The 23,156-nt window shown below is 38.4% G+C and overlaps 1 protein-coding gene across 9 annotated transcripts in view; it reads left to right on the top strand.

The window, feature by feature from the left end:
* ARHGAP15 (Rho GTPase activating protein 15) overlaps positions 1-23,156 on the top strand; it is a 362,427-nt gene that overhangs the window by 253,615 nt on the left and 85,656 nt on the right. For all 9 annotated transcript variants that reach the window (XM_065070247.1, XM_021296541.2, XM_021296543.2 and 6 more), the window contains one exon: positions 9,963-10,097. In XM_065070247.1, the coding sequence (XP_064926319.1) occupies positions 9,963-10,097 (135 nt within the window). The remainder of the gene's footprint in view (positions 1-9,962; positions 10,098-23,156) is intronic.

Below are 23,156 nucleotides of genomic sequence, written 5' to 3'. Positions count from 1 at the left end.
AAATATAGGTCTGTAAGTTTAGGTGAAATAAGAGGAATGCACATCGAGATAAACCCAAGGCAAAGGTAGGCACAAATACAGTGTTAATGCAGCAAATCTGCGTTATGTCCTATCCCAGAGCAAGTGAAAATGCAAAAATGTGGATGTGTGCATGAGGTGGAGGAAAAGGTGTGATGTTGGATTTGGTGGATGCATGGGAGCCGTTTCTCCTTCTTCCACATGAGACTGTGAGTCTTGTGTGGGAAAAGGAAAACTTTGCGCCACTGAGTCACCCATATTTCATGACACCCCTTCTCTGCCAAGGAGGAAACATGAACATTGCCAAGGGTGTTTACATGTGCCCAGTCGTATTTATGCATCTTCTAAGACTCGTTGAGAGAAGGTATAGCTGTGCACATGGAATTGCACGTGGCAGGTTAATGCAGTTATGTTTTTAAGCCCACGCTGGCCTTGAAATGTCAACGTTTTGGTTAAAAAGACCTAAGCAAGGTCTCAGATGCTTCTGTGTATGCAGCTCTTAATTCCACTGGTCATGCATTTAATGAACACAGGTTTGACTGTAAACTTAGGGTTTCTATATTTTTAAAATCATCATGTTCCTCAAACAAAAGCTACTTTCATTGTAGTAAAGGTTTCAGTGTTTGCAAGCAGGCACTGTACACGAGAAGGTAAAATGCACAGACTAACTCATGCCTGGATCAGGACATACTTTAATATCTGTTTCTCCGCTGGTGTGACTTCAGAGAGGACGTTGCTCTGAAGTTGATGATTTTGTATGAAAAAAGGGCACTTTCTGAGAATCTTCCATATTCAGGGCAACATGTGATTCTTAAAATGCATTAAAATGTTTGAAAAGTCATGTTATTATTAGTGCTATTATTATCAAAGGACATTTCGTTAACATTTGAAAGCCCTTCAGTGCACTTGAAGATATATTTGTTTTAGCAACTTATATAATCCCCTCCTGTTTAAAGTTTTGTTTTAAACACATACAATTATCATCTCACATGCCCTGATTCAGTAAGCACTTAGAAGCATTCCTATCTTTAACAGCATAGCTAGTCCCGCTAATATCCAGGGAATGGAATTAGAGCTTCAGATATTAGCAAAAAGTAATGCAAATGTGAATTAAGCAACATGGTTTTGAAGTAAGTTGACTGAGGACTTTTTATTTCTTAGACTGAACGCAAAAGTTTGGGGGAAAAAAAAAAATCAAAGCAAGCATTACTGATATTAATAATTATTTTAAAAGTATATAAAGTTGAATATTTCAGGCTGGTAACTAGAAGGAATTAGGCAGTGAAATAACCTTCCAGTAAGGATAGTGAAGAAAAATCCTAACAGCTTTTAGGCAGAGCCATCAGCAGAAATATAATACATAGAGACATATATATGGACATCTAGAATAAGAATAGTATTGTCGTTTAGCACGTAAGTCATATTAACTAAAACACGTTAATATAGCTGCACTGTAGAATATCACTATTTCCAAGTTAATGAGTCATTTGCATGTTCATAGTTTATATTTGTATGTTTGTGTTTCTTAGTGTAACTTTTCCATACAGTTATCTCTATATCTAACGTGGGACTGAAGACTCTCACTGCCTCATGTCTGTGCAGGAACCTACATGATATGAAATTATATTCTCTGCTCCATGTAGTGTCACACATCATATAGCTGACAACAAATTGTCATGCTAGGTAACAATTTCAGCCAAAATTTCATTAACCGAATGAGGGTGTATGAAGCACAAATTATTCTTATGACCCAAACGTGGGCTTGGGTTCTCTGGCTCGTGTTTTTCGAGACAACTCACTTTATTGCTAATAGGGAAAATAAATAATGCCTAAAGGCAAGGTGCAAGTGCTACAGTGCTAGTTTGAAAGTACTTAACAAAACTGTCCTTTCGTTTTGAAGAACTTGAATAAAGTGTTTAAATGACCTCTTCGTAACCAGAAGAGAATATAGAGAAGAAATTAAGCTTTATTGGTAAATTAAAGCCCAAATCCCATGGTCGATGAGAGATATGGTCCGTTTGAAATAGTTACACTTTCAGACTTTCTCTTCTACAATCAGCGGGTGGAGACCAACATAATCCAATTAATTGTAATTCCCTTTTGTGGCACTGGTACAGTGGTGAATGATATAGTAAGTCCATTGAAGTCTTATCTTTGGTCAGATAATCCAAATGGATTCATATTATGAAACAGTCCTTTGTAAAAGTTCTGATGAACCAAAGTGTTTTGACTTTAGAGAACCAAAAGATAAATTCTATACAAAATAAAACGTTTTGTCCTTGACATTTACAGAGCTTGTATATACCTGATTTCATGTAAAAATACTTCCTTCAGCTGTCTTATTGCAAAGAGTCGCTTCTTAAAAATAAAATTTTTAAAAAATTCAGAATTTCTTGGCTGGACAGCCTACAAAATGGTGTGTGAGAATGGAGATTTGTGGGTACGAGTACTCTTGGATCTTGTAAATAGTCCCATTAAAATAAATCTGATTGCATATGTAAGGAATATAACATTTTGAGAATAATTTTAATTTCTGTTTTTCTAATAAAACAATAAACTAATATTTCACTGATAATCCTTATAATTGTAAACAAATTACATATGTATGTTCCTTTTCAGCATTGCAAGTGGACTAGGGGAATTGCTTAATTTTAGCTCAAGCTTTGATCTATTTACATTTGGTAGTCATTTACATAAAGGAAGTCATAGCGATCTTTGTTTTGTTAATTATTTCCTTTGATTATTGAAACTCATTCACTGAGGCACAAGCTTATTGTTATTGGGGTCAGTCCCAATAATATACTTGGCTGTTTGCAAGAAGTAAGGGTTGGGTGATATTCTTGTTTTTTGAATTGGTTTTGTACAGACCATTTCAGTTTAACGATCACAGGAGACAGAACTGATTTAATTCATCAGTAGTCTGATCCAGTGCTACACATTTTGTATTTCTCCTTTCCTTAAAAGTTGTCCACAGCAAGCCCACGTTATGGTAGAAGTGTTTTCACTTGTAGCGTGTTGAAATCTCATAATCACTGAAAGATACTGAGATAACATTAGTGGGAGACAACACACTAGACCATGTATCGAGGTCAGATCTTTTCAGAGTGTCTCAAAAATACTATTTTTTTTTTTTTATTTTTCGTTAAACTGTCTGGTTGAAATTTAATATCAAGAATTTTTTACCCTTTGGGGGTACATTACATATGAAATAATTTATGACCCATGAATCACAAGAAAGCAGTGAATTAGGTTTCAGATAAGTCTGCCAAATATTACAAAACATTGTGTACAGATTTTTGGACTATGAAAAGGCTTTTGACAAGAGTGGAAATAGAAGCAGTGTTAGAAACAGCAAGAAGGAGAAGAACAGAAGAGCTATATGACAGAATCTTAAAGCACTCTGAGTTAGTAGTACAATTAAAAAGATAGGAATATGAACATATTTTTGAAGTATGAAAATGGGACAGAGAGTCATTGTCCAATTCCTTTCTCTATTAGATCTTGAAAGCCTTCAATTTATTTAAAATGCAGAATTGTGGATGCTGATACACACAATTCTGATAAAAGACCTGACTGTAAATGAAAAGAAACCTCTAAAATTAGATTGCAGAGAAGCTTACTGGAGAGCAATTACACAATAAAAAATGTTAATAACAGATTTGAAGTTGGAAGGGAGATATATTTACCTTGACTAATACATGTATATACAACATATGACCAAGAGAGGAAGATGAATTTGAAAGCAGAATTCAGAATGGACTTTTGCTTTTGAGTAGTAAAATGTATCATGGGGAGTAAGTCCCTGATCTAGGCAAGTATTTGATATTTGTGTTCTGCAGTCTATGGTATATGGAAGAGAAATACTGTCATCCACCTAGAAAAGGGAATAAAATCCATTAGCTGGCACAGAGAACTGAGAGTCATTAGTCTGGCTGAGAATAAAGAGGGAAGAATAAACAGAAAAGCAATGTAAAGTGTGTTTAACTACTAAGAAGTTGAAGTTACTGTTCGACAACTAAGTAGAGAGAACTAGATAGAGGACAGAATCTTACCACAGTAAGGCAAATGTAATTTTTGCTCAGCATAGCAGTTTAATTTCTATGAGTTGCAGAAATTCTGCCAAACTCCATCCTTGTGCTTGGGTTAATAAGTCACCTCTGAGTGGGTCTCTCAGAAATATGTTGATTTGTAGGCAGGTGGTCTATTTATTCTTAGGAAGCTTGCATTTTGAGGGAAAACATTCTATATTTAAAATCATTCTTTTTTTCCCATATGGAATAGTTGATTGAGATAAATTTACTGAATTTTAGAAGTACTTGTAATTATAAGCCTATTACAGTAATTATTGCTTCAAACCACAGAGACAGAAATGCTAAGTCAAAACTAATATCGCTGCCATCTGACCCCATAGCAGGTATGGGCAGTGAATGACGTTTAAGAGCATCTTAGTGATGGTATCTGTCTCTGGCCACCAAAAAGATTCTCTTTTCAGTACCACGCTATATTTTTATCCTTCCAGTTTCAAACAGCAGCTGGTGGCACAGGAATTTCCCCAACGCAACGGTGTTGCTATCTGACCAATTTCCTAAACCTCTTAACCACTCCGCATTTTTCACCATGTACCATTTCTGAACTCAATGTACTGGATCTTTTTAACAGAAACAATGAGACAGTTCATCCCTCTCTTACTCCGCAGACCTCTGTGGGATTATGTGAGGATGAATATGACCCAGTGTGCTCAAGTACAGAAATCTTTTATTTTTCTGGCGCAGATTGAGATTTAAGTTAGCAGTAGTTGGTCCAGTGTGTCCCGAGGTCAAGAGAACTGTCATTTCAGAGGACTGGGATAAACAGCACTCTGGATACACACGGAGATGTTCTGCTTTTTAGCTTAAGTTGCTCAGTAATTTGCGCCTGGATTCCATGGAAATGGGCACTCCAATAATAAGTAAATGCTCAGTCATTATAACATCATGGCTTAAATTTTCTGGTAAAAGGCCATGTTCCTCTAGCAGAGGGGTAATGCGTGAAAGTTTTATTTTGCTGACTGTATCTTTGGTAATTCAAGAGTAGCATTGGATGGATTCAGCAAAAGCTGCTTAGAAACACGCTGTATACAAAATTTATTTACTTAGCTACATTTTCTTTTGATTTATTTATACACTTTTGGAAGTGAAGGACCTTGCACTGAGTGCAAGGAGGACAGTGGACCTCCCAAAACGTAGCTAGGGAGAGAGGGAGAATAATTAGCTAGGAGAGAACTCATAAAAATCTGGCTGACTAAAGAACACAATCACAGACTGGCTGGGGTTGAAGGGACCTCTGGAGATCATCCAGTCCAACCCACCTGCTAAAGCAGGTTCAGCAGAGCAGATCACACGGGAATGTGTCCAAGTGGGTTTGAATGTCTCCAGAGAAGGAGACTCCACAACCTTTCTGGGCAGCCTGGTCCAGGGCTCTGGCACTTCACAGTGAAGAAGTTTCTCCTCATATTCAGATGGAACCTCCTGTGCTTCAGCCTGTGCCCATTGCCCCTCATCCTGTTGTTGGGCACCACTGAATAGATTCTGGTCCTATCCTCTTGATGCGCACCCTTGAGACATCAGCATTGACAAGATCCTCTCTCGGCCTTCTCCAGGATGAACAGACCCAGCTCTCTGAGTCTTTCCTCATAAGAAAGAAGCTCCAGATCCCAAATCATCTTTGTAGCCCACTGCTGGGCTCCCTCCAGTAATTCCTTGTACTTGAACTGGGGAGCCCAGAACTGGACACAGTGCTCCAGATGCAGCCTCACCAGGATAGAGTAGAGGAGCACGATAACCTCCCTTGACCTTCTGGACACACTCTTCCTAATGTATTGCTTTGCGTGAGTTGAGGCTTCTACTGTACTATTTATTCAAAGTTCAAGGGATTACATGCACTTTGGAGTGTGTACATAAAATGCAATGTGAGGACAGGATTTACTAAGGGAGAGGAAGCTAAAGCATCATGTGCTGCATCGCTGAGGGGTGAGCTCCTTGTCATATGATTAGTAAGAACCACCACCACCTCCCAGCAACCCATTGCTGTGTTGTCTCCGGACATCTCTGCTTTCTAGTGCTGCTCTAATTTGAGTACAATCACTTTGAAAGAGGCTGTTTGTCCTGATGTAGGAATACTTTGTGGTAATTTTGAGCTCCCATCATTTCTGGGTGGGGCAAAAAGGCTGCTGTGTCTCTGGACTAGCTGTAGCTTGCAAAATGCGGGTACAGCTATCAAACACATGTACCTTCAGTGTATAAATTAATATTTGTGCTGCCAGCCATGAGAACAGCCCTCACCAAGGGATTTAGTGATGAGGGGGTGTGTTGATAAAAGTAGAGAACTTCTGCTTGAGTCTGCTCTTTTTTTTTTTTCCTATTGAAGACCTTGAATGACCAGTAAATTATTTTTTACAAATATAACCATTTAAAAAAAATAAAGGTGTTTTCAAGTTTGAGAAAGTAAAGAAATGCCCCTGGGACCCATCACTATCCCGGTGCTACCATGTGCAGCTGGCAGCAGGGGATGGGTGAAAAAGGCAGCGATGTTATCAAATGGGTTTCAGTTTGAGACCCAGACATGTCTCACCAAAGGCTTCAGAAAGTTTTTTGAGGCAGAACCCCCAGAGCACACCTGGTGCTGTCACCTGTGTTTTGCTTTCCAGGTGATTTGGGGTCATCTATGAGAACACTTGCAAGAAGATGTGGTACCCTGGGTGAAGCAGGACTTCTGATGCTCAGGGATTTAATGGTAGAACGGTTTTTAGCTGATTTTGGATAGATTTCTTTCTTCCTATTTGGACAAGGATAGCCTTATGATAGTGTTCTTAAAGCAAAGATGAACTCCTTTCTGGTTCTGCTGCAGACATTGCAAATGCCATTAAAAATGTGCATTGCTGAAAAGGCTGATTTACTGAGAATAATAACACAGTAAAACACACATTCCCCTCATGAATGTATTGTATATTGATTTTTTTTTAACTAATAACCTTGACAGGTGCCCGTAGTATTTTTTTTTTTTTTTCCTTAATGTGGTCTTTATATTTTCAGCCTGAGTATTAGCATAAATTTTATGGGATTTTCTGGGCATATTTGTGTCTGTATCTAAGATATATGATATCAACTGGCAGTGATGGTTGAACTAATCAAATACTACTGACAAGTTAAAGCGAATTTTTAGGACTGTGAGATTTTGAGCATCTTCCCAGATACAGTATCTCTTGACTGAAAGCAGTCCCTGACTGTCAAGTTTAAATACCAGATTTGGGACTTAATCTTTATGTAAGCAAAACACCCCAATAAGAAATATGTCTGAACAAAGCCAAAAAGTCAGGTCCTCCCCTTAAACCCAGCCTGAAATTCATGAGTGCATTTGTTTATGGCCCTATCGCCATGGTATGTGAGTGATTTCAACCAGTGGGAACCAAACACGAGTCTTACACTGAATGGACTTCTATTTTCTTTCTTTTTTCTGGACTTGGCATTTGTTTCTTGTAGCAAACATTTTTTAAAACGCTCTTATTGCTGGAGGGAAAATTGACACCCTTTGCTTTCACGATGATACATTCCTAACACGTTTCCTTGAAGAGCTGGAAATGGTGCAAAAATCTGGTAAGATAAGTCTCTATAAAGCCTTAGAAGTCAAGCATTCCACTTTAGACATTTGAGACAAATGCATGGCAAAAACAAGTTGGATTTTTTTTAAGGTTTCTACTTAAAGTTCTGTGCCAAAGCTACAGTACTTATACATTTTCTAAATGTGTTTTAAGCAATAAGTTGTACAACATTTTTAGAACATGTGTTAAGCTATTTCTCTAAGAATGAAGCTCTTAACAAAACATAAGCACTCTGCATGAGATCTTAGCAGCAAAGTGCTTAAAAGATAAAGTAAGAATTGGTACCATGGGAAGAACACCAGCTGTAGAGCACACAGGTCCATTATGAGAAGTATGGTAGTGGGTAGGGAGAAAATGATTTAATCAGGAGTAAAACCAATTTTATTATAAGGGCACGCAGGGGGTGTGGCACCATAGTGAGAGGGACATTTCAAAATATCTGACAGATTTCAACAATGTGAAAACCCACCCTGTTCTTTAAAGTGACAGTAAACCCCATCAGGTCTCTCTTTTTGATGCTATTGTTAACAGTTGACTGTTTAAAGCTGGCCTGCTAAGATGCTGTCGATCTAGTTCAATAGTGTGTGGCAAAATAAAAGGCTAATTGTTGAAATACGATCAATCAAATATGATCTCAGAGTCTAAAGAAGATCCCCTCTGGTAACTCATTTGAGATCAAATCATTACTTTTATGATTGAGGTAATTCAATGGAGGAAAAAAAAAAAAAGAAAAGAAAAAAAATTTGAAACCAAAGAAGCAATCAAGACAACTAAATGAAATGCACAAGTCTGCCTTTGTTCCAGCTTTGTCTCACATTACTCCAAGTTAAGGAATTGGGTCCGTTCCTTTATTTGTATATGTTTCCTGAATCCAGAAATTTAAAAAGCATTTAATAACATTTATGAAATAAAAGTTGAAAGACAACTCAATTTTGAATGAGATTTTCTGTCCAAAAGTAAACTCCATAGTGGAACACTACTGCATTAGAGTACCAGGGGTCTGGAGTTGTGGGTGTCCCTATGTCTCCAATAATTTTATCATTTTGTTTAACAACAGTTCAATAAAGAGGCTGCTCTTGGAGCCAGCTGAATTGCTAAACATGAAATTTCAGTGACATTTAGTAAAACATTTCAGGATTTTGAAGCTTCAAATTAAATTTGTTCAGTAGTTTTTATGGTTGGCCACTGATTTGCATTCAGACTGAAATTTTCTAAAAAAGAGAATCATAGCACATGTGAAAAAAGCAAACTCCACTTTTGGACTAACAGAACTTGGAGAAAGTGTGTGTGTGTGTGTGTCATTTTAATTTGGACTAATAAGGATTTTTCACTTTCTTAGAGTTTTCTATGGATTATGACTTCGCTGTTTCTTATGTTCTAACAGCATCACACTTCAAGAATTAAAAAGAAAAAAAAAAAGGAAAAATAGAATAATCATCCAATCTTGCTTTATTTTTATTAGAAACTCTGTTTTAGCATTTAGTTTCTTTTATATTTAAATTCCTTAGCTCAGTCGAGCTTCAAAAGAAAACATTATTATTTTTGTTTGCAAAACAGTTTTGTAAGCACTTGTGGTTTGTCTTTAGTGTTGTTATCATTTTTGACAGCTTTGCATAGCCTAGGTAGGCCAACAGGGGTCTGTCTAATATTGTTGCTGGGCAAATCTTCCTCCCAGAGATGAAAACCAAACAAAATATTTTTGAAGCAGTAAGGAGGAATTAATATCCTTTCTCTCACAGTACTCTATTCCTTGCTGACATTACATTCAGGCAAAAAAAAAGGAGAAAAGCGTTACCCATTATTCCCTTGTACATAGCAAGGCTAACACATGTAAAGCAATAACTCATTTTCTATTGCCATGTTTAGCATATGTCTCCTGTTGGCTCAGCAAGGCCTTTAGGCCGGTCCCTTGAGCCGGCCATCGTTGGCAACTCTTAGCCCCTCGGCCTCAAAACCAAATAGCTTTGAATCATGTTGAGCTGTGATGCTAATTTTCATCCTGATGCATTATGGGAATAAATGTATCTGACACACTGTGTCAATGGTACTGTCTCTTTGTGTGTCTTGTTTTTTTGTTAGCTGCATTCCTACAGATGGTATTCCATTGAAAATGTTCTCTTCCCACAAAAAAAAAAAAAAAGGAAAAAAAAAAAAACAAGGAAAAAAAACCATGCACAGCACCAAACCTCTAGGTGCAGAAGGCTGTTAACGGTTGCTGATGATAGTAGGCAAACATTAACATAATAATTAGTGTCTTGTAATTGTTTCATTAAAACCAGTTGTTCCATTTCTCCTCGTGTTTTCCCAGAAGAGAAGCTGAATTTGGATGACAGCCAGTGGGAGGACATCCACGTTGTCACCGGAGCACTCAAGATGTTTTTCAGAGAGCTGCCTGAGCCGCTGTTCCCATACTGCTTCTTTGAACAGTTTGTGGAGGCGATAAGTAAGTACATCAGATACAGTAGAAGTTAGTGAAATAGCCTGTTATGCAAAAATAATAATAAACTTAAAAATAGAGGAACAGGGGCATCTCAAATCTGACTTACCTTCCGTTATCCATGATCCTGTCTTTTTATTGTTTTCGATTGCCTTTTATCTCCTGCAGCATTTAGTTATTTAAGTGGAGAAAAAATATCAAATCATTGATCTATAAATTTTGTACATGCGATTTAACTGTAGTGCCTAAAATGGTTTAGGAAAGAAATTAAAATGTGTATGTATTAACAATATGCTAGGCTGATAATCCACATATCCCCGAACACAAGAGAGACTAATAATTGTGAATCATGTTAGAAGGGGCTGTCTTTATGTTAATCAGAATGAAATGCATGTGTTTTGTTTCACAAGGTTGCAAACTCTTGCCATGCAGTGATCACAAAAGGAATGCAAAAACATTCATGTTCTCATTTTCATATCTACTTTTGCCATTTTTTTTTCTTTCTTTTTTTTTTAAGTTGGCAGTCATCAAAAGTATTTTCAGAGTCCAAGGCATTTATTCTGTTACATGTCTCTGTGGTTTGTGTGCTGGAAACCCTCTCTGTATTTAACATACGCAGGTGCATTTTGTAAAACTGTATCGGCTTGGAAAAACTTGCCTAAAAAAACAGAGTGATTTGGGGGTTTACTCCCATTGGAAAAGAGGGGGAAAGAGGGAAAGTTTAAAGGGAAAAAGCCTAGTAGGAGATTAATTAAAAGTCCAATAGAGAAGAATCTCTAGGAAAAAAACAAGCCCAACAGAGCACACAGAGATCTGTTTTCTGAATGATGGGCATCGCGTATTTGCCATTCCTGTTAATGAGAGCTGTGTGTGCACATGCGCAGCTGTCAGAGCATATGAAACCCTTAATGTACGGCTCACTTTGATTTTATATTCATAAGAGTCTTTAGTTCAACTAAAGCTTTTCAAGACCCAGCATCAGATATAATGAGGTTAAATACATCTCACAAGATCCTTCCCTTTTTGGTTATTTAGAGATTCAATGCAATTAAATACAGAACGTAAAGAAATGCATTACCTGAAAGTTTACTCTTGGCGGCTTGCTTTCTTCTCCTTTCAAACAACATGGAAACTAGATGGGGAACATCTCTCGAGTTTAAGTTCCTGTTGCACAGTCCCTGCAGTCCTGAGACGAGAAAAACAATAAAGAATTTCTTACTGTTCAGCTTCAGTTTCTGCAATGCATTGGGATAAATGCTCACTGAAGCATCAGCACTTGGCTGTGCCCTTTAGGTGGTTCTCCATGCACCTGTGTCCTCTTGGAAAGGAGATGATGTGGTGCCTTCAGGGGATGCAGTCAGCTTGTGGAGCACAGCCTGGCACATTGTTTCATCGCTTCTTACGCACCTTATTCTGGAACTAAGCATTTAATACCTATCCTCTGCCTTTATCACTTTCTCTTCCTGATAATCCACCATCATACTGGTCTTCTGGGGCTAAATACCATCTTCCTCACCCTTATAGCTGCTTTTTGTTGCCCTTTGGTGTACCCTTTGGCTAAGCAAACTTTATTGTACCATGAAGAACATTAGCAGGACACCATGATCTCCTTTGCGTTGTATTCTGCTCACTGCTAGTGTACAAGTCAGGGCAATGTGAAATCTTTTGGTGTTCTGGTGGGGAGGTTTTTAACAGTGGAAAGAACAGGTAGCCAGTAACAGACTTGCGAATTCAGAGTTTGAAAGCCTGTCAGGAAGAGGCTGTCTACTACCACATTAATATGTATGAGTGAGAAATTAATGTCCCTTTCTGCTATTTGAACTATTATTAATTCTTATTATGATTTTGAGAGCCATTATACACATTGATAGGCTAATGAACAGTCATTTATAGAGGGATTTTAAGACAGTTTATTCCTAGGAAGAAAATGCTAGCACTTTAAGACATGTTTTGCAGTATTTCAAAGTCCTAATTCTTGTTGCTTGTTTTACTGCACATCAGGGTGATTTCTACCTAATCCAACTGTCTAAAGTAATCTACGATTTCCAATGAATCTTCTCTTTATTTGGCCTTTACTACCGTAGTATCTACCAATCCGTATTCTCTCCAACTCCACTTAAAAACCATCTATAAACAACAATTAGGTGTTTTCAGTGTTTTTGGAGCTCTTCTGTATGCTAATAATAAAGGGCAAAGTAAAAAAAATACCTCTTTTTTTCGATATCATCTCCATTGTAGCTGATACTTTTGTCTACTTTGTGCTAATTACTCTGCATGGTCAGTACTGAGCTTCTAGAAAATTTCCCTTCTGCTTCAGGTTATTGTGAAAAATAGGTTATTGTATCTCTGTCTTTTCTGTCCGTTCTTTGAAAATGGGAATTATTAGCATGCAGGACATGGGTGTGCAGTACAGTTCAAAGGAGCCCTTAATATTACCAGAAATAGACCAACCTGATGACAACTAGGAAAAGGCAATTAGGACACATTCCCACACTGGCATGATGGTTATATCCTTGGTCCAGCACCGAGCACCCCTCAGTCAACACCATACATTTGGTAAGATGAAGCGGTCTAAAAACGTATCGGTAGTGGGTAGTAACAAGTTACCAATAATATTTCCTGGGGATTTAGTAATTTAGCTAGAAGTTTCAGGAGGAATGAGTACCCAGGAGGTGCCATGGAGTCCTTATGCTGATGCTATTTTAAAGATTATGTGAAAAAATCCATTGCAAGCTTAGTATTACTTTTCCTAGATGATGCCATTTTAATTAACATCTCTACTATGTGCATAGGAACAAAATTTTACAGAACTATGTATTAGGCAAAAGGCTTGCTCTCCACCTTCAATTTCCCCTATAAATAACTTCAGATATTAGAACAATTTAGATATGACCAGAATATTAGAAGATAATTCAGGGCATTATAGAATCTCGGAATTCTGCTTGCCAGGCTGAAGCTGGGTAATTACTGTCCATACAGCTTATATCAGAGAATTTATAAATGGTAAATGGAAGGCCACAAGACCTCTGACCTAATACTAATTTTGTTTCTTAGGATTTGGAAAGCAGGTTTTTCAAGGACTTTGTCTAGTGTATTACTGGCAAATAATTTTGTGGTATTTTGGAAGACATACGCACTTCTAAAGTGTGCCAAAATGCTACTATGAAGTCAGGTTCAGCCACACTTAAATTACTTAGCACAGCAAATAGTTCTATTGATTTCATGGAAGATCAACAGATGTGGTTCAACAGATTGTCTGCAAGTAAAATTGTGCTTCATGTGAGTAAGGTGGTAGAAGTGCCAATAACTGAAACACTTAATCACCTTATTTACAGAATTCAACCAGCATGGCCATGCAAACTTATGCCAGGACTTCAGCCACCGAAATGAAAAAAAAAACAACTACCTCAAAATCTGTTAAGAAATATTAGCAGGTAAATGTGTTAGTTGATTATAAATATTTTTAATTGAACTAGTTTTCTTGAAAGGTGTCAGGCAGAAGGCATGAAAACAAAATAATTTGTCTACTACCGGCTTCTGTGCAATCATGGCTGATATCCACACATAGGAAATATTCAAATATCGACTCATCCTTCCAGACCTTTTCAGCTGGAGAAAGCTGTATAGACTGTGCATCTGTATAGATAGTGCATCTGTCCAACTGCAGTTACAAAAAAACTCCACTGGTATTCCACAAAGGAAAATTCCACCCAAAGCTGCAACATCTGTCTCTGGTTTGAAAGGCTTGAGTTCAGGTCTTTGATTTTCCCTGCAACAGGTTGGAAAAATTACTATATTGGAAAGATTTTTTCAATGGGGTCTAGTGGTTATGCCTTCACTTCAGTTCCTTATCTCTAATATGAATTTAATAGGTGTCACGTAAGCACTGCAGATAAATAGGTGATTTATTGTTTAAAATGCACACACAGAGACAGATGTATATGCGTATACTCTAAATAGAAATCCTTTTGCCAGAACTATGATTCTTCCACAGACAGTTTTCTGAATGAAGGTATCTGTTACTGCTATGGGTTTCCCACTTAAGGCAGAACAACGTGGGAATGAGATTAATAAAAATGTGGCATTGCAAAACCTGACTTCCAGGTTTTCTAGTGGACTCCACAACCTAATATGAGATGTCTCTAGTCGTGGTATGAGGAACATGAGATCCACAATAGCCACTAAGTCCCTGGAGATGGGACATTGGTAGGGTACCAGGTCTAGTCAGCAGATGTGGCTTAGGCTCAGGCAATTCCCCACAGGATCAAGCTCCCCCCCAGACACTTAGACAAGGTAATCCCGCACCTCTGGACCTCAAGCTTTTCAGCTCTGGCAGAAAAGGAAACATTTCTCTACATGGGGAGAAACACAACCATTGGCACCTAAAGTTCTTTGAAGGCCACAATCACAGTACCTAATGAGCTTATGCACTTTTGGGGATAGATGGCAGCTGGATAAGGTTTTTCAGAATTACAATGGTGAATTAAAGTGCTTAGGTACTACTAAGGTCTACATTAGATACTCATATAATTTTTTGTTTTGTCAAGTCCTGGATTTCTTTATTTTTGATTGCTCTGATAGACCATTAACACTTTTTTCAACTGATTTCACACATATCCTTTTGATATATCAATTAGGTTCTTCTGGTGTGTGCTAAGCAGAATTCACAATGTCGTTCCTATCAGTCCTACAATGCTACATGTTACCGTACTGTATGGAAATTTAAGATGGTTATTTAGCATCTCACACATGATAGAGTTTTATAAATTTGTGGTTATTGAAGGATGTTTGATATAAAATTTATTACAGTTTTGCTGGTAGGAAATACTGGTCTTTACTGGTCTTTACTGGTCTTGTCTGACAAAATCTACAATAATAACATAGCAAATCAGTAAAAATCCTTTTTTTTTTTAATGAGAATGACAGACTTTTTTTAAACCCACAAAAGCTAGTGGTGCTGTCTGTTGTTGCCAGTCCTCTCCATGTTGGTCAGTTGTCTTCATTTTTGGGATGAGTCACATCAGTAGGAAGGTTTTCTCTGAGCTTAGACTCTAGTCTTGCTTCAGAAAGGTCCTCCAAGAACACACTGCCTGCACGGTTCAATATGTACTGCAGAAACTTGCATCCATCTGGGCAATGATCACGCTTCGGTCTTCAGCAGGCTGCAGCAAAGTTTGCACTGAATAATACAACTTTTGAGGAGTTTGCACAGAAACTGTCTGCACCAAAATCCAGCAAAAAAAAAAACTGTGTCAGGAGGCAATAAAAAAAAATCAAGTCATCGATACATAATCATGATCGAAGAACAGAGCTACATTGGTGGAAACATAGTGAAACAAGGACCTGCTCTGAACTACTATGCAGTGTTATGGAAATAGTAGCTGTGAAAAAGAAAGGAAGCAAATACATTCATTTATTCTGACAGTCATAACATCCTTGTATCATCTCGGTGGAAAGTTACGAAAGATGTCTAAAGAGATTTTCAAAAGACATCTAAAGAAACCTCACTCGAGGCTTACAAAGAACAAGGCTCAAGGCCAACTCGTCTTGGAAAGACAAGTCAGCATATTGCACTGTAAGAAATCCATGACAGTCCCTTAACATCATCACGTAATAGGTTCCTGAGAAACCAAATCTTATCAGTCTCTGGCATTATGCAAATTTCTGTCATAATCTCAATCTGTGGGCTTCGAGTCCTAATCAAACTGCCTTCAGATTCACAGTTGGCGAGCCTCCTATTGAAATTGTTTTCCCATCCTCCATTTACTTGTCCAAGGAAGTTTTGGGGCTTGGCATGGCATCAGAAAGCCTCAATTTCATGTGAACATGGTGACTTATAAACAAATCCAAGGTCACCACAATATATCTCACACAATAAATTGTAATTATGCCTTTTTGGCCAAATCTAAATATCAGAAGGCAGTAGAAACCCAAAAACTAATGTGAACAGAAAAAAAAAAAGGTGTAGAAACAAGATATTTAAAAGTTGAGGTGCAACTCTTTAAAATGTTTCTTAAAATTGAGAATGATTATGTGGGTAGCATAACCTCAGGGTTATCCATCCATGTAAATTTATGAATATGTGTATGCTATATCTGCATACGTGCGTATTGTCCCAAGAACAATAACACTAATAATAATAATAAAAAATCTCGTTCAGAAAGCAGTACTAGGTATTTTCAGTGGAGACTGAGCACTATTAAATCTATTTTTGAAAGCTTTTTGAAACCTTACCTGGAAAGCTGTGTGGAATTCTGATTCAAGAGTGATTAAGTGATATTGGAGTAGAAAGAAAAAAACATCACATTTTAGAAGAGATGCTGGGATGATATAGGACACGGAGAGACTAGAAGAGAAGGCTTCTAATAAATGGGTGTTAACAAAATACAGATGAAATGTGTACATTACCATCTTGAATAAAACCAAGCAGTAAAAAAAACTATATATATATATATATATATATATATATATATGAGAAAGTGTGGTTTAAACTAAACAACTGTATTCCACACAAAAGGTGTATAACCTATCTACAAATACATTGAAGCTGTAACATTCCTGACCATTATAGTTGCATATTCTAGCACAGTCTCCACTCAAATTCAAGCCCATAAGAAAATATATCTTCACCGAAGATGTAAATAGAGGCTGTCATGTTTGTAATAGCAGCAAACTGGTAACTAAAGAGGTTCATTCCGGGCTCTTTGTTCCCAGGAGGTGTCAAGGAACAATGTGCCCTGGTAACCTCCTAGTTCTCTTTCCATGACCTCCCCTTCACAGTTGCAAACTCTTTCTGCTCCACAGCTTTTTAAAATAGATCTTTCCAGGTCTGGAAGCAACTGTTTGAGGAAAAAGAAAAAGAATAAAAAATTGGAAGGCATGCCCATGAATAGATTTTTTTCTTTTGAGGTGGAAAACAGCTCAATATATTAAGAAACAAAGGGCATCGGGAAGAAAATTAGTGGGTAAACCATTTCTTCCTTTTGAGGTTTGGTTTTATTTGTTTGTTTGTTTTTCTTGGAAAGTTTTAATTAAGTTGTTGGAAAAGAAATGTAAAGAAAATCAAGAAAATCTACCCATGAAGTTTTAGCTCCTTTTCAGGGTTTTTCTCTGTGAAGGATGCCCAGATAAAACCTGTCCATAGGAAGACTGATTCTAGATTGACTTGGCTTGGCCTTTAAAATGAGATATGTTGTGATATTTATGGATCTTTTCCTTTTGTTAGCACACAATTCTGTTGGGCTACAAAGAGCAATTCATGAATCTCTCAGGTGTGCACTGAGATAATATTTTAACACGTTTTGGCCCCCCTCAAGAACTTCACCTAACACAGTATTCCAGTGACACCATCAAATCAGTTTTGAACAAAGAGGAGAATCTGAAGAACCTCATTAAAACGGTTTAGACCAATAATGAAAATTGCCTTAATGTTAAAGGAACAGGAAAACCGTGTAATTTGATCTTATAAGTATGGTGGAGCCTTTACAATTATCATCAAAATAAATGAAAAAGTTTTAAAAGAATTTGTACGCGGATTTTGCTGTCATGCACGAGTTTGCACAGGAGGGACATATTATGCTCCAGCTTAGTCTCTTTTGTTATTATAGTTATAATTTTTTTTTAGCATAGTGGAAATTTTATTGCGGATGCCTGGCCTGTCTCTTAACTCATGCTAATTATATTCATAATTAAATGTTAAACAAGAATTGACTAGGCCAACTGGCTTGCACAGGTGTTTGTGATATGAATGGTTTAATGCTTACACAATAAATTATTGGATACAAATCTGCAGTAATCTGCTCGGTGAGAACCTTTTTCAAGAACTTTGCTGTACATGGTAGGTCCAGCATGGTGCTTTGAAGCCAGGACTTGCAAATAGCACTTACCAGACAATATTATGTCAAAAATGTGACTCGTCCTCAATTGCACAAGCAGTAATGAGGCAAAAAGTTGTTGTGTTTTTTTTCTTTTTCTGGGCTCTTACCTATTGTGGGAGACAGATGCTCAGAGCTGGAGGAGTCATTGGATGCTTGGTGGAAATGCCATGTGAAACAGTGTACCTCACTTCAGCTTGCAAAAATGTTGTTTATATTTGTAACCGATTAATCGCTGAGGCTCTAGTAACTATCAGGTTTACACCAACTGCTGGTTGACAGACTCAAAACCTTGCAAATGGAAAAAATGTGGGTCTCAGTTTGCTTCTCTTCTCCTTTTTGGGCATGGCAAATAGGTGTATTTGTGTAATTTAAATTCGATCGGTGGCTAAGAGACTGTTTCTGTAGGGGAAAGAAAGGGCAGAAGCGTAAAGTGATCCAGCTTGAGAGCTCATATATGGATTAGCATAAGAGAAACTCAGAGAGAAAATCGAGCAGGAGATAATGGTGAAAGAGAAGACAGAGAGGAACTGAGAAATCCAAGCAACAACACTGAGTAGAAAAGAAGGAAGGAAAAGAGAGTGAAGGAGCTCTTCAGTGACTGTGACAAGATCTCTGTAACCCGGAGTGTTTGCGGGAAGCAGAGGGAGAGGAACTTCTCATGAAGGTTATCTGGAGCTCTTGACAAAGTGAGAATTGGCACTCTAGGTTTGAGGGGAAAAACGTTTTATCAGGCTTGTAAGTGAAGCTTCCACTCGGGGAAAGTAATAACAGGAGGAGAATCAGCCTATAATGCCCCAGTTACACAATTTCAGAGGTGCAAAAATGGAAGAGATAAGGGGAGGGAGAGGCTTGAAGCAGAAACAGAAGACAAGGAAGGGAGGGAAAAGGAGAATCTTCAAGAACAAGAAAAGGGGATGCTGAAAGTCATCACCTTCAGCCCTGTGCTGTCTTCCTCTCTCTGTGCACCTTCTCACTATCTATAAGTTGCTAACTTCCCCAATTAAGAGTAATACCACACATCTCTGTGTGGTGACACATTGAATTTGAACCAACGAGGAACAGACATGAAAATATCTTGGTGGCAAAAGAGGACAACTGAGTTGTTCTCTGGCCCTCATTGTGTAGATATTTGAAGACCTGGACTACTACCTAACTTTATGAATTACTTTTATGCATCATAAATACTTCAGGCAGCTTTGACCCCTGGTAAATTTAAGCTGTGGTCACTTATACAAGTCCTTCAAGGGACTATTACCTCCTCTAAGGCTCTCCAGCACCAGCACCTCCAACCACACTGCTCAACTCCTGACAAAATCTTCACTTGGAAATTTCTCCACCAGATAGTGAAACTTTGTGGGTCCTCAAGTTTCTGGCAAGCAAAACCACCCATAAAATATGCCTTAATATGCGCCATGACCTTGCAGCTTTATACAATATTCTTTTATAATGACGAAAATTGTGCATAGCACCATGGCATCAGGGAAACCTCTTAGTAACTTCAGACAAGACTCCCGACAATAATTTATTAAATAAGCTAGAAGAAAATGCATAGTTTTAGCCTCTACACTGAAGACCATGACAAACCTTTGAGTGAGAACCTGGTAGAAGTAAAATTAAGTAATACACACTCTGCTTTAATTGTACTTTTACCACATGAGAACTGTAATAGGTCAGAAAGAAGTTACAGAAGTTTGAAACTGTTGTGGAGAAAGAAACAAGAAATTAAATGTTCTGAAAATTCCAGAAAGTAGGCAGGCGCAGAATCAGGTCATGAATGGTCAAAAAAAATATCCTAACGGTTTACCATAATAGCATACATACAAGGTTGGAAAAGAAAAATGGTAGGTGGCTGATAAAACTTAATAATAGGACTAGAATAATAATCACAGTATCACAGTATGTTTGGGATTGGAAGGGACCTCAAAAAATCATCTAGTCCAATCCCCCTGCTAGAGCAGGAACGCCCAGGTGAGGTCGCACAGGAACATGTCCAGGCGGGTTTGAATGTCTCCAGAGAAGAAGACTCCACAACCTCCCTGGGCAGCCTGGGCCAGGCTCTGGCACCCTCACTGAGAAGAACTTTTTTCTCAAATTTAAGTGGAACCTCTTGTGTTCCAGCTTGATCCCATTACCCCTTGTCCTATCATTGTTTGCCACCGAGAAGAGCCTGGCTCCATCCTCGTGGCACTCACCCTTTATATATTTATAAACATTAATAAGGTCACCCCTCAGTCTCCTCTTCTCCAAACTAAAGAGCCCCAGCTCCCTCAGCCTTTCTTCATAAGGGAGGTGCTCCACTCCCTTAATCATCTTCGTTGCCCTGCGCTGGACCCTCTCCAGCAGCTCCCTGTCCTTCTTGAACTGAGGGGCCACAACTGGACACAATATTCCAGATGTGGTCTAATGGTAGAGCTATCTGTAGAATGCTCACAAATTTCAGGGAAAAGCTAAGTTGCAGGTTGAAATCAAGCACAGATTTGCCAGGGTGGAAATCAAAGGTCCCCCTTTCCCTGAAAACATCACCTTGTAGCATCTTTTGCCACAGGTCTGGCTGCCCAACGTCACCGTTTTGAGCACGGAAAGTGCGATTCCAGACTGAAATACTTTGGAAAAAAGTAATGATGTCTAAATGTGAGGGTAGGCGCGTGTTCTTACCATGGCTGGGCCAGAGTTCAAAGTTAATAGGATTTATAATGTCTCTTGAGAGGCACAAATTGTGAAAAAGTAGTGCTGGAAAACGGGGTAATGTGGCTGCGGAAAAGCATCTTTAGCGGCTGTAGTGCACCAGCTGCGGCAGATAACAGCTAAAAAGAGAAGTCAAGTAAAGTAAGAAATAGTGTGGGAATGGAATCAACAAATAGTGCTGCAATTCCTCCTCCTAAATGGGTGTCAGGGAGCATGCGGCCCCGAGGCAACCTATTGCACAAAAAACTTCGACAAAAGTTTTACTTCTAAGGATCCTCCCTTGGATGCAGAAATATTTCTGCAGTCCGCTGCCTTGTGCTTGCAGTGCAGATACTGAACTTGAAACGCCCACAATTTTAAAATAAAATGCAATTTGTCTTTCTTCCCAGAGACTCAAACTGCTCCCTTCGACTCCCTTCTATATAAAATTCATTAGCCGACTAACCCGTTTGACTATTGGTACATTTTGGCCAATGCACTAACGCTTTAATTGCTTGGGAAGGTAGTATATCACATAGATAATCTTGCTAAGATCAGGAGCACAATCTAATTCACCGACAGCTCATGGTCTGACTCATTCGCTGTTAAATACTTTTGACTGATAGTGTTGCACAGGGAAAAGAAAACATGCAAGCCAGGCACAAAACCTCTTCACCTGTTTGCTTAAATGGTTAGAAAATCAAACTGTGTGTTCATCACTCATACAAAAAGATCTGAGGCAATCAGAAAGGTGTGAGCCTCAAAGGTTTTAGAAGCCTAAAATGTAACTAAGAACTGGAGAACTGCTTAAGTTTGTATGAAATACTTGGTGTTCATAACAGGTTATCTGGAGGGCTCCAGCGAAAAAGGGAAGTATTGTCCAGGCTGTCACGGCTGCAGTGTCACATAAAGGCAATAGCTGCACATACAGAGGACATGGGGACTAAAACACAACCTAAAGTGTGCTGTGTATCTTCTCCACATGCTTTTAAAGGTGATATTGAAAGTAAAGACAAATGGGGAGGAAATTGTGCTGGTACACACAACTGGTGCATACCCATAAGGAGGGTAAATAAAATAAGTATGCAAGCTGCACAGTATTTTTTCCTTTTTTTTTTTTTTTTTCCCTTCCCTCCCCATCTTCCCCCCACTTTCCCCCCCCCACTTTCCCCCCCCCACTTTCCCCCCCCCACTTTCCCCCCCCCCACTTTCCCCCCCCCACTTTCTCCCCCCCGCTTTCCCCCCCCCCTTTCCCCTTTTTCTATCTATTTTCTATTCCTTTTCGGTTTTCCTGTTCCTTGTTTCTTTTCATTTTTCTTTATCTTCTTTTTCTTCTTCCTTTTCTTCTTCTGTTTCTTCTACATCTTTTTTTTTTTTTGCTTTATTTTCCTTCTTTTATTTTTCTTTTTATTTACCTTTTCGTTTTATTTTTTCCCCCCTTTCCCTCTTTTGCTTTTATTTTCCCTTTCAAGCAAAAGCCAAACAGGAGAAGCGGGAAGGGTTGCCTGGCAGGCAGGTTTATATACGCTTCTGCAGCTCCAGCCCTGGGCTATCAAGTGCCACTTCTAGAACAGCCTTTTCCTTGGCTCATGTTGCATCTGCATGTTCACATGCAGCCAGAACTAACACTCTACAGCTGAGGTCGTTGCTTGTTTTTCTTTACACCAAAGATCATGGCACCTGATGAGGCCACATTCCTGCTTGGAAGTGTATTAACATTTAAAAATAAAATTAGCCCCCACTGTGTGGATACCGATCCTCTGTAGACAAGTATTAAAACTGTGATGAGAGTAACCACTTTAGGAGATGCTGGTAGAATTTGATCCAAGATATGTGTTTTTGCTTTGAAGCGGTAGCTGTCCTTTAGTTGAGATGGTATTTGTGAATCACTGCCTCAAAAAAGGGGTCTTTTGGCACACGCTTTAGGCTGATGACAGGCAAAATGAAGTAGATTCTGTCTCAGAAATCTCCAAAAATAATCTTAGGTTTGACATAACACACCATGTCATGAAGTGATATAAGCCACATAAGCACAAAGCAGGCTTTAAATTTAAAGAAGAATAATCCTATTTTCAGATACGATACTTTCCATCAATTTGGATAACAAATATCTGATGCAGAATATAAGCAGTAGGCTGTTAATGCTGAGATCAGTTAAAACCTGCAAAACCTGCTTTCTACCTCTGCTAATAGTCCCTCTGACTATCCACACACTCAGAGATCAAACATGCGCACAAGATTTCTATCTGGAAATAAAGATTATTTTATTTTATTTATTTTTAAAATTTTCACAGTCTTTAACCCCTCAGCATCAGCGTTCTAGAGTTCCCAGTGCTAAAGAGTGATGCAAAATGCATTAATGCTTAGCACTGGGAAATCCCAACTCCTGGTGCCAAGAGGTTCATAAATATAGTAATGAAACCTCTTGACTCAAAGTGAGCACTATTTAACAGAACAAGCATGAACAGCCTTTAGGAGATTTTGCAGCTGGATTTGTTCCACTGTGTCAGAGCTGAGCCTCCAT

Source organism: Columba livia, chromosome 7 (assembly GCF_036013475.1).
Source record: "Columba livia isolate bColLiv1 breed racing homer chromosome 7, bColLiv1.pat.W.v2, whole genome shotgun sequence".
Taxonomy (NCBI): domain Eukaryota; kingdom Metazoa; phylum Chordata; class Aves; order Columbiformes; family Columbidae; genus Columba; species Columba livia.
Note: the sequence above shows the minus strand (reverse complement) of the source record. Positions and strands in the feature narration are given on the sequence as shown.